Source organism: Tauraco erythrolophus, chromosome 2 (genome assembly GCF_009769465.1).
Source record: "Tauraco erythrolophus isolate bTauEry1 chromosome 2, bTauEry1.pri, whole genome shotgun sequence".
Taxonomy (NCBI): domain Eukaryota; kingdom Metazoa; phylum Chordata; class Aves; order Musophagiformes; family Musophagidae; genus Tauraco; species Tauraco erythrolophus.
In genome coordinates, this window is record NC_141466.1 from 108,587,493 (window position 1) to 108,604,372 (window position 16,880).

Consider the following 16,880-nt stretch of genomic DNA (forward strand, 5'->3'; position numbering starts at 1 on the left):
AAGAGAAACTTAGTATCGTATTTCAAGACAAGGAGCAACTGGGGAAGGAACTAGAAACAAAAAGTGAACCTCTAATGTGTGACATTAGTTGTGAACCGAGATTCCATTCAGAACAGCTGAGGAAGTCCGTGGAAGAAAAAGATGCTGAGCTGAATAAATACCAAGTTAAACTTGAGCTTCTTCAAATGGATTTTGAGGACAGAGAGCTCTCCCTAGAGAACTACAGGTTAGAAGTGATGCAACTGGAGACTGCTTTAAAAGGCATGGAACTAGAACTTGAGAAAAGTGTAAGAGAAAAAGAGAGACTGCAGCAAGAACTACTGTCCGTTAAAGAATTGAAAACTTCAGATTCTCCACTTACAGTACTAGATGAAGATGGCCACTCATTACAGTATAATTATGATAGTGATTCTCAGAATTGTGGCAAAAAAGGAATGGATGAAAGTTATTCATCGATCTTGCTGGCGTCCTCTTTGCAAGTAACAATAAACAATCTGAGCAAGCTTGAGAAAATATGTGAGAGGTTGCAGAGTGAGAACATCATGCTAGCCTCTGGATTTAAAGACTCAAAAACCAATGACATCACAGGTATTAATAAAGTGGCAGAGGAGGAAGAGAACGTAATGAATGCAGATAAAAATTTAGAAGTTGAGAAAACTATTTTTCCTGATGAACTTATGGATCAAAGTGACAACAGCGATCTGAGAATGTATTTTGATAACAAGGAAACATCCTTCGAACTCAAAGAATGCAGTACTGGACCCAGTTCTGATTACGAAGATTTAAAATTGTCCAGCAAAGAAGTTAAAATACACTTTGCTGAAGTAAGAGAGAAGCTCTTGTCTTTCAAGAACGAACATATAAAATTATATGAACAGCGCTGCAGTATGAGCTCAAAGATATCTGAGCTACAGTCTTGTATTGAAATACTGAGGGCAGAAAATTCTACGTTGTCAACAAGCCTGAGCAATGCTCATATAGATTATCCAAGAGTGCCACTGTCTTCTAGCCAAAATGACACACTGTCTAAATTAGATGAAACTAAGTCCACAGTTTCTTCCTCAGATCTTTTTGAAAGTCCCTGTTCTACAAAAGTAAGTGAGGTGGTTGATTCTTTTAACAGTGGTACGTGCAAATGGACAGAGGAAATGAAGCAGCTGGACAGTTCTGCAGAAATAATTCCAGAAGGTGCAACAAAACTTTTAGCTGAAAATTGTCATAATGATCACAAATTGGACTCTATTAGAGAGCCCAGGAGTATTACTCCTAGAAAATCTAACCTTGACAGTAGAATTGAAGAACTTCAGATGCTGTGTCAGACATATGAGAAGGCCATCAAGGTGCTCGAAGAGCAATTTCACATTCAAGAGAATATGAAAAATGAAGAAATAAAAGAGCTGAAAGAAGTTATACTTTCTGAAAGAAAAGAAATAGATCATCTTAAACAGCAAAATCTGTCTGACAAGGAAGAATGGCAGCAGAAACTGAATAACGTGACTATGGAGATGGAGTGCAAACTGGCAGCAGAAAGAAAACACACTGAGAATCTGTCTTTGGAGCTGGAAGCAGCAAGACTCCAACTGCAAGTCCTTGACTTAAGTTCTCATTCGCTGCTGTGCACGGATATTGAAAATGTACGTAATTGCTGTCATGTAAATCATTTGTATGTGAAACCTTTGATTTACAGTAAGCCAAATTTAAATTTTGAAATTAAATATGTTTAAAATTGTGTCCCACAGAAGTGGTACTGTTCTTTAGAGAAAGCAGAAAAATAATCCATACTTTGAGTTCTGATTTATGCATCGCAGGGATCATGAGAAATAACAAATGATGACAAAACCAACAAATTTAGTCTATTAGAGTTGTGTAAGACTTTGCACTAGTTTCTTGGTTTTTCTTCAGGTCTGTGTCAGTGTGGCTGCGTTAGTGGGTGTGCCTGCACTGTATGTATCTGTATTGTGCTTACAAGATCTCCTTGAGCTCTCCGCTTAGATCTCTGCTTTAACACGGTTGGTTAGAGATGCACACACTTTCCATGTCCCTTCACGGGACAAGCAAACCAGGACTGCTTCCACACCTCTAATTTTTTTCAGTACTATCAACAGCAGAACAGAATGGGCTGGTAGCAGAAGTTAATTTTCATTTCAGCCTGAATTCCTTCAAAATACCTAAGGGAACAAGAAATCTGGCAGTCAACTCTGTCTGTTTTTCAGCTCTATAGATGGAATGCAACCAGTGTACTAGATTTTGCTGCTCCTTGTAAGGATTGGCAGAATAAAACTTCACTCAGAATGAAGGAAAAGCAGTTTAATTCTTGCATACAATGTATTAGACTATTTCCCCTTAAAAACAAATCTAACAAGTTCATTTTCTGCTTGTGAGAGTTCCAGTTTTGACCACTAAGTCCTGTGTTAGTGGCCTACAGTGTCCAGTCAACATAGACTCAGAAATAAAAGTTAAACACTGTTCTCCTAGTCAGAGAATCTCTAAGCTCTACATTTTGGCCAACTGTGCAACACTGAGCAACTGTACCTTGCAGAGAAGAAAATCTTTCACTTGTATGTGTTTTTTGCAATTCACATAGAGCATCCATGCTGATACATAGACACTTGAAGAAAGAAATACTGTTCCTTACCATACGTAGCTGGAGCTTTTCTAAGATGAAGCACTCAATATAGATCATTCAGGTGCTGCCTTCAGACTCAGTTCTGTTTTGGAGTCCTCAGGTTTTGAAGTTGCTCAATTTTATTTTTTCAAATGAGAGCATCAGGTGAAGCCAAATGTAAGCCCGGCTCTGACAGACAATGGTAATTTGGAAAGGGATAGTTTGAGGATTTGGGCTTGTGTCCCTTGACGATTCTCTGGTGTCTAAAAGGTGAGCAGTAAACGTTTCCCTCATTAGTGTTGCTAATAATTTTTCACTTTGTCAGGCAGACACAGATTTTCTCAAAATATGGAGACGTGTGGTATCTTTGCACTTAGTCTTTCAGTAGATTTGGCTGAAATTCTCCCTCAGTATCTTTAAAACCTTTTGGCCAAAGACACTTGTGTGTATAAAAAAGTGTAAATCCTTTCCATAAGAAAGCAGGTTCTGAAGTAGAGAAGGATGCTATCTATTTATTTCACATAAGAGGAGGAGCTTTACTACTTTAAGAAAACTTTTAAAACTCACCTTGTTTTTTTCTTATATATATTCTTTTCCTTTTTTTAATGGATCGATTCTTAACCCTTACAGAACACTGAACAAGAAAACAATAGTCCTTATCTATTGGGAGTGCCTATTGAAAACTCAGCGCTGAAAAGCAATAAACCTAAAATAATCCCCATTGAGAAAATGACTGTAGGAGATACCTCTGCGTGCGAAAACGTAACTGAGACCGATGAAGCAAGATTAATAGAAGATTATAGTGAGAAGATTTCTGGAGAACATGAGTGTAGAAATAAGTCAGGAAAAAGAACTAGCCCTTCAGACCATGCCAGTGCATTGTTTTCCAACAGTAGTACACTTTTGAATGCAAGGGATTTCCATGAAAATCAAATAACCACTGAAACAATTCAGGAGAAGGCAAAACAACAAACTGCTGAAAATTTGAAGCTGATCTATGAAACAGAAGAAAGCCATAAACATGTTGATTTACTAACAGAAGTAGAGCAATTAAACTCAGAGCTGAGCTTTCAGAATGCACAATTAACTCCAAAGAGCTCAGCTTTTGCAGAACTGGAGGAAGGTACTGTAGTTGTTAAGGAAGAAAACTGTGACATAAAGGAAAAACTGGAATCAGTCTCTGTCAATAAGCAGCAATTATCTCTTGGAGTAGTGTCGTTAGAAAAAGAACCTGAGAAAGTAAAGTCTGAGCTGGAGACATATAAAGTTCGATTATCTAATGCAGCAGACACATTGAAAGATGTAGAAATGACCCAGAGAGATTATCACGAACAATTTCTTGAAACTGCAATTGAACAGAGGCGGCAAATATCTGAGCGAGTTAATAGTGAGAACTGTGCCTCGTTCACAGAGAATGATATTGAAATGCTTCAGGGAAAATGTCAGCAATTAGAAAGAGAGAGGGAAGTTAACCTGCAAACTATCACAAGCTTTCAAGAGCACCTTGTTTCAGTCACAGCTGAGAGAAACCATATTGTCCAAGAATTGAGTGTTTTGTCTGAAAATAAAAAAGAACTGGATCAGAAGTATCAGAAGCTACAAGAGAAAATAAAAGAGCTAGAGTTGAGTAAGATGCATTCTACTGAAATTATTAGAAGGTTAGAGGGTGAAGTGAGGACACAAACAAATCTGCTCCATGCTGCAAAATCTGATGTAAATCAATTATCAAATGAAAAAGATCACCTTCTGCAGAAGTTGCAAAGTTTTGAAAAGGATGTTGTGTCTTTCACCTTGGAAAAAGAAAAACTCCAAAACAAAGCAGCAGATTTGAACAAGGAGAAAGAGCTGCTTGTAAGAGAGTTGGAAATGATGCAGAGTAAATTAAGTTCATCAGAAATGGAAAATTCAAAGCTTTCTAAATCTTTGGATGGCTTGTTAATGGAAAAAGGGGAACTTGCTGCTAGACTCAGCTCAGCACAGAAAGAAGTAGACCAAATGCGATATGGAATTGAGAAGCTGAAAGTAAAAATCGAATCTGATGAGAAGAAAAAACACCACGTTGCTGAAAAGCTGAAAGAGAGTGAACGGAAAGCTGACTCTCTTCTGGATAAAATAGAGAGGCTTGAAAGAGAACTGGAGATGTCAGAGAAAAATCTGGAAGATGCGATTGTTCAGTCAGAGACTGCTAAAGCAGAGGCAGAAACATTAACAACGGAGAAGGAAGAGATGGCTGAAAAGCTGAAATGTTTTAACTTACAAATTGATGTCCTCACCTCACAAAAAGAGTGTTTGGCTAAAGATTTAAAAGAAAAGCAAGAAAGAATCCTTGAACTAGAGTCTTCGAATTTGACTACAGCAAAACCATTAGAAAAAAAGGAGGAAGAAAAGATGCAAATCAAGGATGAGTTTGAAAATGCTGTGGTATTGCTGAAATCTGAGCTCAAAGACATAAGCAAGAAATTAGAGTTTTCTCGAAAGGAGGAAGCAGATGCTAGAGCAAAGGAGCAAGTCTTGATTAATCAGGTGGCTCGTCTTGAGCAAGATAAAACTATACTATTACAGGAATGTCAGGAAATAAAAAAAGAAAATTTCAAATTTGAGCAAACAAGGGAAGTACTTGTTCAAGAATTGATGGATTTTAAACAAAAACTTGATGAAAAGGTGCAGGAAAATGATGCTCTGCGAAAGCAGGTGAAAGAAACAGAGGAGCTGTCTTTCCAGCTGACACATATGCAACATGAGCATGAATGTTGGCACCAGGAAAAGAAAAGGCTGCAGAATTTGATTGCTGAGTTGAAGCTGAAGGAGCAACATTTTTCTGATAATGAAACCTTTCCAGATATCCTGAATGTTCTAAGAGTGTCTTATAAGGACCTTGAGAAGGAACTGGAATCTACACTTTGTGAAAAGAATACTTTATGTAAAAAGGTAATACCATTTCCATTAGGGTAGAGTTTTCTTTTTAGGAGTGAGGATAAAGTGTCCTCTGGGCTTACTACTTCCTTAGTAAATTATATCTTAAAATAGCTTCAACCTCAGACTTTTACAGTAAGTATCCTATTTTTAAAATTGTTTTCAATGCAGTCATGAGTTTGCATTGAAGTTGCAGAGCTAGAAAGCACAACATTGTTTTAAGTAGGATGAATGGGAATGTTGCTTGGAAGTAGGCATAGAAGTTTAAGTAATCGGATAACTCAGGATAGTTTCCTCTTTCCTGTAGAAGCAAAAGAGGAAGGACAAATTATTATATCAAGAATAAGTACTTTGGAAACTCAAAAGAAATTGAAACAAGAATTGGACGCTTGCCATGTGAAAACCGCATTAGCCTGTTCTGACTCTTGCTTGGAGTTGGACTTTTGTTGGTCTCTTGCTTGGGAATAAAACAACCCATCTTAAAAACTGCTTGCGTATAAGAAAATGAAAAATAATTGTGGGAAATTTTATTTTCAGGTAAATGAACTGACTGAAAGTCATACTGCGCTGCAAGTCAAGCTAAGTGATACCGAGCGGAAGGTTTCCAAATTACAGGAAGAATTTACTGCAGAAAGAAACAAGCTTGCTGAAGACATGCAACTTATTCAAGAACATTCAGAAAAGAACAAAGTTAGTTACTCGATGTGTAGTATTTCTGTGTTCAAGGCCAGGTGCTCAAGTACAGTAGTTGTGTGGAGGTTGGTCAAGGGACCTGTGCTAATGTACAGCATCAGAGGTTCTTGCTTCCAAATTTAAAAAAAAATTCATGTTCTCTTCTGAGATAGAATGGTTAGTTAATAGTTTTTCCCACTTCCTTTTATTGAAACTATGTTTTCTTGGTGTAAAGGCCACAGATGGATATTTAGAAATCTCTCAGTGCAAAGAAATTGTCTCTACTACAGATGTTCAATCATCAGACTGAGGATGTTAGACAAAAAATGTAACATTTCTCAAGTTTGCTTTAAAATTAAAGTACTTTCATTGTTTCAGTAGCGTGAAAGTACTTTCAGGACAAAGTAAAGGAAGAAATCATTTTAGAGTCTTTATTTTTAATTTGTTCATATTTAATTCTTAGAGGCTGTTTTACCATCTAGATGACTGTAGATCTTATTTGTGAACAGTGTTATGTGTTTAAACCAGCTTAAGTGGTCTCCTGACCTATGAATGTTTTTTACAAAATTTTGTAACCAGGGGCTTGTTTCTGTTGTGATGTTGAAGATTTTGAGTGGGAAAAGAAAAGAGATTTCTGCAACTTTCAGAAATCCTGTATGGAAATACAGGCCAGCTGTCTAAAAAGTACAGTTATAAAAGTGGGTCAAAATGAAAATGCTTAGAAAGTTTTGTAATCTTAAAGAGGGTGAGGAAGGTGACCCTTAACCTATCAAGTCACCCTCAGAGAGAAGAATGTTGGGAGAGTTTAAGCTTTGATTTTGGCAGTGCTGCTTGATTTAACACTGTTGGCAAACTTGCATTCAGCGTACCCCTCGGATCATAATGTTTCTTTTTAGAAGGCCCTCCTTTGCCTCCTGTCCTGTCTTTTGTGTTCAGATGTTCCATTCTTTGATTATAGCGTGTTTAGCCACTGTTAAATCCTTTTTTTCTTACCAAGTTGTTTTTGGAATTTCAAAGACATGTCAGATGTAAAGTCAAATAGTTTTACAGGTCAACTGTTTATCTATTGACAAAATTCTAAATACCGAAGAACATGCTATTTCTGTTTACAGATTCAGCTGCATCTAACTATGACAGAAAAAAATGAACTGACTAAGAGTTTGGAGATGGTCTGGAAAGAACTACAAGAAAAAGAAAGTGAAATGAAAAGAGAAATATCAGAATACAAAGACAGACTACTTCAAGCAGAGAAAGAGCATCAGGATGCACTGACAGAAGCAAAACGAAAGGTAAATCAGAATATGGAAAGAATGGTGCTGTAAGTTTTTAATTAAATTCTATGTATTCTACAAAATGTTGCTGATCCTATTGCAAAAGAAATTGTCTTCGCTAAAAATATTTCTAAACTATATATACTTACCTTAGAACTCAGTAAATGTGAAATTAATTTTTTTCCATATACCATGCAGTGGAAGGTGACTTCACCTCAGAACTCAGTAAGTGTTAAGTGTACATATAATTTATCTGAGACTATGCATTTGAAAAAGGGAAAAACACAGTATGTTTTAGTCTGGGAAATGGTTATTTTGGTATGAATGGAGAAGAAAGATTAACCACTTTAGGATATAAGGCCAAATTGATGGGAAATGCATTTATCAACCATACAAATAGCCATCATCTTTTCTGCAGAAATATCTGTCTATGAATATGTACTCAAGGCCAGTAAGACACTGGAAAACAATTTACTAGAATTATTTCTTAATAATTTTCATTCTTGTAAATATAAATTTAAGAGCAGCTTATAGTAAAATATAAGGGCTTTCTAATGACAGACTTCTTAAAGGCAAGGTTCTAGTATTCAAAACATATACTTGAGACAAATTGCTCTTTTAGTTTTAAACTCCTCAAAAATGTACCAAGCAAATTTGCTGTGGTATTCCTTTGGGCTGTGCTATACACTTAAGCACATCTTTAAAATACAACTCGATGTCCTTTTTAGTATTTGGCACGTTTTCTTTCTCTAGAATGAAGTAGAAATTGAGGCCTGTCAAGATAAGATGAATTCGCTGGAGCACTTTATCCACTCACAAAAATTGGAAATTGAGCATTTGAAGTCAAATAAAGAAGAACTAAATAATTCCCTTAAAGAAGCTAATCAAACCTTAGGAGAACTGCTAAAAACTAAGGTAAGAAAAAAATATGTAAGCATGGCCAATTACGTGAGACCCAAGGCACCATGTAGTAAAATAAACATAGAATTGGGAACCAGTGCTGCAGAGTTTTAGCTTGACTTTGACACAGCCTTTGTTTCACTAATGACACTACAGAGCAGAGAGGAAACATTGTTAGTATTGATCTACATTAGAAAATTCTGTTAGGTATGCCAGGACTGAGATCACCTAGAATTGGTTTATGTGGTACTAAACACAGCAGCCTATTGTCTGTGCTTAACATTGCAACTGGCTTATTACGTGGTTAGAATACAAAGAAAGAGATTTTGCAGTGCCTCTGTGTTCTGTTTGTGAATTACTTTGATGATAAAAGATACCATGTTCTGTCTTAAGCGTTAATCTTGATACATTGCTCTTGATTCTTGAGAGTTTATCAATTCCATTTTATATAGAATTCACATTACAATTATTAATTAGTGTAATTCTTTAAATGACAGAACTGTTCTCAGTGATGATGGAATATGAGCTCCACATAGTGTGAACGACCGGTAGCTGAGAACAGTTCTAGATGTGCTTGCTTTGCTTTCTAGTAGCACAGGTGAAGTTTAACTGCCCATATAACTGAATTCTGTATTAATTTCCCCTGCATTCTTCTCATCAGTCTTTTTTTTTTTTTTTTTTTTCACTCTTGTTCGACTTCTGTCTGTGATTGATTGCTGACTCCAATTCTGTCCTCCCGCTTCAGGAATGAGTATCTCTCTAAACGTACTCTTGAAGAAACATAGTCAATTCAATTTACTTGCAAGTAAACACTGAATTGCAATACGTTCATCTTGCTCAACAGTTCTTTATTCCATAGAGCCCTCCACTGTGGTGTTAATTTGTTTAATACCAGCAGTCCAATGATATAGGATGTGTGCCAGTGACAGAAAACAGTACCCATGGCAGTGGAAATGTATCATACAAGGCTTCCAGCTGTGCTCACTGTGTGGTATTTGCAGACAGGTTGGTAGCAGACCAGATGAGCAGGGAGCAGCCCAGGAGAGGGTGTTGTGGGTTAGGCCGCTCCAGCAACCAAACCCCACAGTCACTCACTCACCGTCCCCCAGCCCCAGGGATGAGGGAGAGAATTAAAGGATAAACAGGAAACCCGTGGGTTGAGAGAAGAACAATTTAATACAGATAAGTACTACACAGTGTAGATGCTCACCACCCCCTCTTATGCGAAGCCCGTCTCATCCCGAAGCTGCAATCCCAGACGAACGCAAGGCCTCAAAATAGAGAGGGAGAGAGAGAGATGGTACTCCGAGAGTGGGAGTACTGGGAGAGAGAGAGGAAAAAAAAAAGGCAATAGAGCAAAAGCGCAAAAGAGCAGAAGCGGCGAATGAGCAAAAGCGCAAAAAGCCCTTCTTTCCGGCTGTCCGTCGCTTTTATACTGGGCATGATGCTGCATGATATGGAATACTAATTGGCCAGTTTGGCCCTCAATCTTAAGTTCCACCACAAATCACAAGGGGAATCGTCACGGACTGCCTGTATCTTCTCACAGTGGGTTGCAACCAAACGGCTGTTGCAACCACGACGTATCTCACAATCAGAAGACTGATCCAAACTCGCTGCTATCTCAATCCAACAGAGAGTTCCAACTCACACTCTCCAGGGGCTCCTACCACTCCAGTCTCCAGGAGGGAACTGCCCCACTCCCTCTTGGGAGTGCCCCGCCTTTAAGCCTCCATGGGTCACGTGATCTCTGGCTGACCAACGTGACTCAGCACCTGTCTTGATGAGGCACAGGTGCTTTCTGTTTAGTCCATGTAGCAGCCAGAAACTCCCCCGACAGGGAATCGTGGCCCCCTTGTCCCGGCTATGCTCCCCCCTTATCCCACCGTGCTTCTGCACTCCGGCCAGAACACAGCACACTGAAAAGTCCTTGGAGTTTCACTTCCAACTACAAACATCAGCTTGCTATCAACGTTCTTCTCAAAGTGAGCCTCTGAGTAAAACCAAAACACGGAGCTCTTCTAGCTGCTAAAAAGAAGAGCTAACTCTGTCCCAGCTAAAACCAGGACAGAGGGGAACTGGATGGAAAGGAATGATCTGCTGTGGCTCAGAATAGTATTTTTGAGCTGGAATTTGAGTGCAAAGCAGGCCTGGGTTATCTTGCTTCTGTGGTAATAAGATGCATTAGGGACAAAAAGAAGAATAAAGGGGACTCAGACTAGGAGAGAGCACTTTAAAATTTAGAGTATTGGTTTGAAATCTGTTACCTGGAGAGCCACGCTTTCTTATGCTGCGCCAATGAAGTGGTAACAGATGGAGAAAGGACTGCTGTCTCAGAGTTCATACGGCTTTCTCATGGGTAGGGTGCTAGTCTTGACGCCAGTAATCTGAACGTTCATAATTTGTTGATGTATCTGAAGACAATAAGTCTCCTTTGTTGGTATTTGAATTGTTGTTTTTCTGCCGAGTTAATCACCTGCATATACTCGACTTCCATGTTTCCTACAGTAAAGGAACTGCTATGCTGAGGTTGTATGGACAAAAGCAAACAAGTACACATTGCAACTGTGCTCTGCAGCTAATATTGCATAACAGTTGAGCTTCCATTTGACATTGTGATGTTTAAATGGAAGAATTACATTTCTTGTGTAATAACTGCGTTTCTTATTTTGTAGGCAGATAATATTAACATTATAGCTCAACTGAAGAAGGAAAATGAATTTGCCCACAGTCAAGTGCAGCTGTGGATGAAGTCCTGTAAGGAGATGGAACAGGAAAAGGAAATGTTGCAGAAACAACTAGTTGAACGTGACGAACTATTAAACAAGAAAAATCTAACTATGTCAAAGTGTCAGAAAGAAGGTAGGTGAATCTAGACTCAATGCTTTCTTAGCAGTGCATTAGTTTGTAAAACTCTTTTTCCCTAAAATGTCCATTTACATATGCAGCTCTAATAAAGAGCGTGATTCTTAACTAGTATTAAAAAGTACAACTGCAAATGTATCAAACATTTTCAAAATCTAGTTCATCTTTTTTTAAAGTATCAGAGGCAACTCTGGATTTTGAATATATATTTTAAATATTACATTTTTGCAGTTGAAAGTGATTTAAGGAACGAGAGTGTTTTTCCTAATAACTGAAGTTTATGTACAAGTTTTTTATTGTTTTCCAGCAAGCTTTCCTATCTGATTCTCATGCTTTATTCTTTATGTTTCGGCTCATCTCATGAGATGCACTGTATTGTAAATGATACTTAACGAAAGTAAGAGTTACTAACTTAGAGAAACTCAAGTGTTCAGAAATTGCAAAATGACAAGGAAAATCTTTGCCCATGCACTGGTCACGGATTCTTTACCATTTTTGCATGTTCATTCTCTATTTAGCAAATACATTATTATGTCTAACATATTACTGATTTTGTTATACACTGTCAGTCATTTTTTTATAGTTGCATGGTTTTAGAACATGTATAATTCATGAAAAGATGTCTGACGATTGCATTATAAATTCTTATATATGCATCTTTTTTAATGTTAGTTATATGAATAATGATATTTTGCTTTGAAAGGTGCCAATGAGAATGCCATTACAGAAGAAATTAAGTTAAAACTGGAAGAATTACAGGAATTTACAGAAGTGAAAACCAGAGAAGCAAATGAGAACTTGGAGAAATACTGCTCTCTAATTGTTAAATATTATAAACTGGAGGAAGCAAATGAGATGCTAAAAACACAAGTCAGTTTGTTGAGTGCTCAGCTGAAACAGCCAACAAGTGATGCTGTCAGCACTCCTTTGCTGAATTTGGATAACTCATTAACAGTGAGAAATCAGTCTGTCAAAGAGATGAGATCAGGTGAAGAAACTACTAAGCTTTCAAGTAAAAGACAGAGATGCGAAGACAACATGAAAGATAATGGAGAACCAAGATCCCCTGTGCCAGAGACTTCATCCAAAAAAAAAAAGGATGATATTTCTCAATATCTGCTGTGTCAGGAAGACTCAGACAGTGAGCCTGATGGCCTTCCAGAAGTAGTGAAAAAAGGTATTTATAGTGTTTTAGAAAGACAAATGTTCTGTGTTTTTTTTCTCTTTTGTTTTGCTGAATTAGTTTTACTCTAGGTGAGTAGATGACTATACAAACATTTCTGGTGATGACGATGGAAGGTGAAAGTAGTCAATGGGAGATGTGCCAGTCAGTGCTAAGTTCATGTTTGTGGAGCTGTGGTGTTAGACCAGCATAATACGTTTATGTTGGTTTAATAACTACCATTCTGCTAAGAGTTAGATGATCCTGTCAGTTACAACTTTGTAGTTCCTCCTGATGCAGGTGTTAGAGGCTGAGCATATGATACGTAACAGCAACAAAGTTTGCTGACAGAAGACTTGCTCTAGTCATTTAAAAGCATTATTTGAACCATTCACTGAAACTTACAGGAGAATAGATGTGGAGTAAATCTAATCTTCAAGGCCACAAGAGGGAAGTGCTAGAGTACTGTGCTGTGATGGAGTCATGTTTGCTTCCTCCATAGCCCCACAGTTCCTTCAGTAATGTATGATCTTCCTGAGAGCTCAGTTTCATTCTCCTATGAATGCAATGAAATTAGGTCGTCTGATATTCCATACAAGGATTCACTGTGGCAGAAAGTAACTGAGAAGATGGCACAAATCAGGGCTTGAAAAATGTATTGTATGTTTGCGTAACTGTAAAGTCCCCCTTTAGAATAAATCCAATTACAATCGTTAAAGGACAAGCTGCAGAGATACTGAGTTGCCTCAACTTCAGTGATCGCTCCCACAAGTCAGGATTTCTAAGTCTACATGTTGTTTGCATTTCATTTTCTTACCAGCATTATGATTTCTCTGGAAATATGCCTGTTCTGAGGATATATGTGCCAGTTAACGTTTGACTTCTAGGCTAAATAGAAAGATATTAGACAATCAAAACGCTATAGTTCTATACAGAGAAAAATGTGAAAAATGGAGAATATCATGTCATAGTAGTGTGTTCTGACTGAATTCTAGTAAAACCAGTACATGTTTTCAGACTGAAATTATTCTCCAGATAATAATGTACCTGTAAAGAAAAAGACCAAAGACTTGTTTGAAAAGCTTTGCTATATAATTACTATTGTACCTCGTGTACATTTTCCAAGGCTTGCATATGAATTTTGTAATACACAAGATCTGTTCAGCAATCTTTTTGATCCATTTTCTTCAATAGAACAACTTAATTATTTTAATCAGCTATTTTTATCCCCATTGTGAAAAAAGAGAAGGTCCATTTGAGAAAGTGTCTTATTTAGCTGGTTTTAATAGAAGCTGTTAATTTTTCAGGGTTTGCTGATATTCCCACTGGAAAGGTTAGCCCTTACATTTTACGTAGAACAACCCTAAATCTAAGAACCAGTCCCCGTCTGGCTCCTGCAAGTGAGAAATTGCCTTTGCCTACACAAGATGTACAAAAATGTGGACTAGATAATCTTGGTGAGCGCTCCTGTTCGACAGCTGGTGGCAGCAAACCACAAAAGGTAACTTTAAAAAAATTTATCTGCATATGAAAGCTATGGGGAAAACTAATATATTCACTAACTGTATTCATCTTGCCAAGTAAATTTGAGAATGTATCATCATTTTTTACATTTCTTAGTAATGCATTGAAGATAAGATCATAAATACTGAATCACTATAACATGACAGAAGTCTTGACTGTGCTAGCAATCTGCAAATTGTTCCTGTGATGTAATTTGTGACTTCACAGGGAAATCCACTGAGAAATGTAAATTAATTGCAGGTAAATTTTCAATTTCTTATAAAGGATATTAAAGAGCAGATATTCCTTATACTGTGGTTTCTGAGGTTTCACAAAAAGTAAACAGCAAAAGAATTAACCTCTGGGAGTCTTGAGCTGAGGCTTAAAGTTTTCTGCTAACAATTTTTTTTGGAAGTTCAGATTTGAGATGCTATAAAATAACTACAGATATTGAGAGGCTGTTAAACATGTAAACAGGGAACATTTAGATGGTAAACTCGACTTTAATGTTAGTGCTTACTAGATTTTAAGGTTATCTAAAAAAATAAATACTATTTTTAGTATAACTAGAGTTAGGTTTTGAAAGCTGATTTTTATTTAAAAAAAAGTTTAGTAACTGAAGTTTGCATTAACGTTGCAAGTGTCTACGTTAATATGACACACTGCTGAATGTTTCACAGATCAGAATAAGGCGTTCTTTCTAAGCTGATGCAAATGCTTTGCAGATTATAGAAAAATGTTCCAGCTTTAGGACAGAAGTAAACCTTTTGTTGTCTGAAATCTCCTCCAAAATTTTTAACCATGCTATCTCAACCTGAGCAATAAGAGAATAGTTATTATATATTGATACTTCTTTACATAGGGCTTTACATAGATCGGTATGCGGTAGATAAAAACGCTTCCAGTTTGCCATGTTACACAAAAGCTTCTCTTGGCAATCAGAGGAGTCTGCTGCACAGCCAAAAGTGAAGCCATAAAGCAAGAGTTCAACTCTTTATTTATTTATTTATTTATTTATTTATTTTAAAAAAATGCAATTATTTTGTGTTAGCACATGAAGTATGTTGGCAAGATACCAAAAGTAAGTAAAGGCAAGAGCCACATAGTTTAGTGGAAGTATAGATTTTGAGGTCAGACAGCACCATTGGGAAGACAAGTCAGGCCAGAGCCATAATGTGTTTTGAGCTGTAGCAATAGGGAGTCTGTGTTTTGAAGTGAGAGTGAATCCACTGAATTAATGTATTTTGTTTAAAGGGTTAATTACCCTACTTGCCAAAATTTTCTGTTTCTTACAGACATTGCCTGGAGGTCTGTGTTTTATTACTGTTTCATTAAGTGATGCCAATAATTTTTATTGACATTCGTTTATGTATGTTTTTGACACAAATGGAGGGTGTTGCTTGTGAAGAAACTCAGTAGTGCAAAAAAGAAAGGAAGCCTTGGCTACAGAATGTTGTGTAGTGATCACCTGCCAGCATGGTATAAGCTGCTTGCAGGCTCTTGCTGTCCATAGTCAAGGTTACAGCAATTAACAAATAATCAGTAAGAAATTGTTTTTAATTTACCTAGAGGAGGGATTTCCCAAACAGTCCTCCTCTTTGCCTAAGCTTGTATTGTCTAGGTCTAAGGACAAGCTACTGCTTACCTTCAGCTTTATAGGAGAAATCAGAATTTTGAGGTTGTTTTTTCTCCCAAGTGTACATATGCAGAAGTCATCAGTTCCAGGAATTCGTGCCCTTCTCTCTTGGACATTGCTGGATATATGTGTTTGTTTTATTTCAAGATGACATACATCTGGGAATTTCTGGAGGAATTGCTCATGATATCGTTTCATCATTGGTTGAAAACACCGAAACATGTTGTTTCATGCTTTATATTAATGCAGTAAATGGTGTGTCTTATTTTAGAAGTGAAATAAGCCTTGTTTCCTTCTCTTTGACAGGTACTTATGTGCACTTCATTTCAGACAGCCAGTTTCAAACTGTTGCAAATTTCTCAAGGTGTTTATATGTGCCCTGTCATTTTCATATGCAAATTTATTCACTTTCCTATGTGAATTTAATGTAGAATTTAAATTAAGTGTTGTGACCACACATCAGTTAAAATGTAAAAGCAGTGGTTTCTGTCCAGATGTCAGCAAAAAAAGTGACAATTATGTTTTATGTTTGCAGAATATGTACAGGAAAAATGAAATACAGATCTCAGTACGCAACACCTGGTACCTTGGAAAACAGATTTACTTGTCTGTTCCTGGCTTAATTTTTTTCTGCTCCTAGCAAATAGTTTGCCAACTGTGTCACAGATATTCCATCTTAACACCACACCAAACTGATTGATGTCAAGTCTCACTGTATTTTATATTCAATGTGATAAATGTCTTCAAAATATTTTTTCCTGTTTTCAATGTGTATGTAAATGTTTTTGTAAATTCCCAATATTTAGTCTTTTACAATAAGTCTTTTGACCTACTGCAGAAAGCTAATATGGTTTTCCATTACCAGTAAAACAGGACATTTTTGTTTGTATTCCAGGTAAATGATGAACAGCAGTCTCAAGCTTTTCCACCAATGAAACCTACTTCAAGGTCGCCACTTTGCCCGCAGAAGCAATCCACAAAAACTGTCTCTGGTAATACTAAGGAGAGTCGTCCGATGGACAAAACCAAAAATTCTCTAAATGAACAAGGACTGCATGAGCAAGATGAGCAAAAAGAAAATTGTAAGGTGCAGTAAATCTGTGTGGACTTAATCACAACTCAGAATAACTCACAATCAAAAACCAGATTGTGAAATAAATTTCAGAACTATATGGATGGTACCATTTTCTCTTATCCAATGATTAACGATATATGGGTTCTGCAGAGCTCATTCTTGAATATTTACTAATACAAATAGTCACTCAAACTTGTGGAATTATAATGAAGGAAGAGATATAATTGATCTTCTGTAGAGTTTTCTGTAAATAATTCTTCATAGATCTGTTAAAAAAT

The 16,880-nt window shown here is 37.0% G+C and overlaps 1 protein-coding gene across 1 annotated transcript; it reads left to right on the top strand.

Annotated features, from left to right (window-relative positions):
* The first annotated feature begins 419 nt into the window (after positions 1-419).
* CENPF (centromere protein F) lies at positions 420-16,623 on the top strand. Its single transcript, XM_086629420.1, has 9 exons — positions 420-1,634; positions 3,236-5,533; positions 6,056-6,208; positions 7,303-7,479; positions 8,215-8,376; positions 11,037-11,223; positions 11,930-12,403; positions 13,696-13,889; positions 16,423-16,623. Exons 1-9 carry the CDS (start codon positions 435-437, stop codon positions 16,621-16,623), a joined length of 5,046 nt encoding a protein of 1,681 aa, XP_086485546.1. The 5' UTR covers positions 420-434.
* Positions 16,624-16,880: the final 257 nt, after the last annotated feature.

What these genes read in the sequence shown, in the direction of transcription:
- CENPF (XM_086629420.1), top strand. Translation starts at nt 435, where the DNA reads ATGGATGAAAGTTATTCATCGATCTTGCTGGCGTCCTCTTTGCAAGTA. An exon ending in AACATTCAGAAAAGAACAAA is followed by an intron (nt 6,209 to 7,302) that starts GTTAGTTACTCG and finishes TTCTGTTTACAG; the next exon opens with ATTCAGCTGCATCTAACTAT. An exon ending in GTGGCAGCAAACCACAAAAG is followed by an intron (nt 13,890 to 16,422) that starts GTAACTTTAAAA and finishes TTTGTATTCCAG; the next exon opens with GTAAATGATGAACAGCAGTC.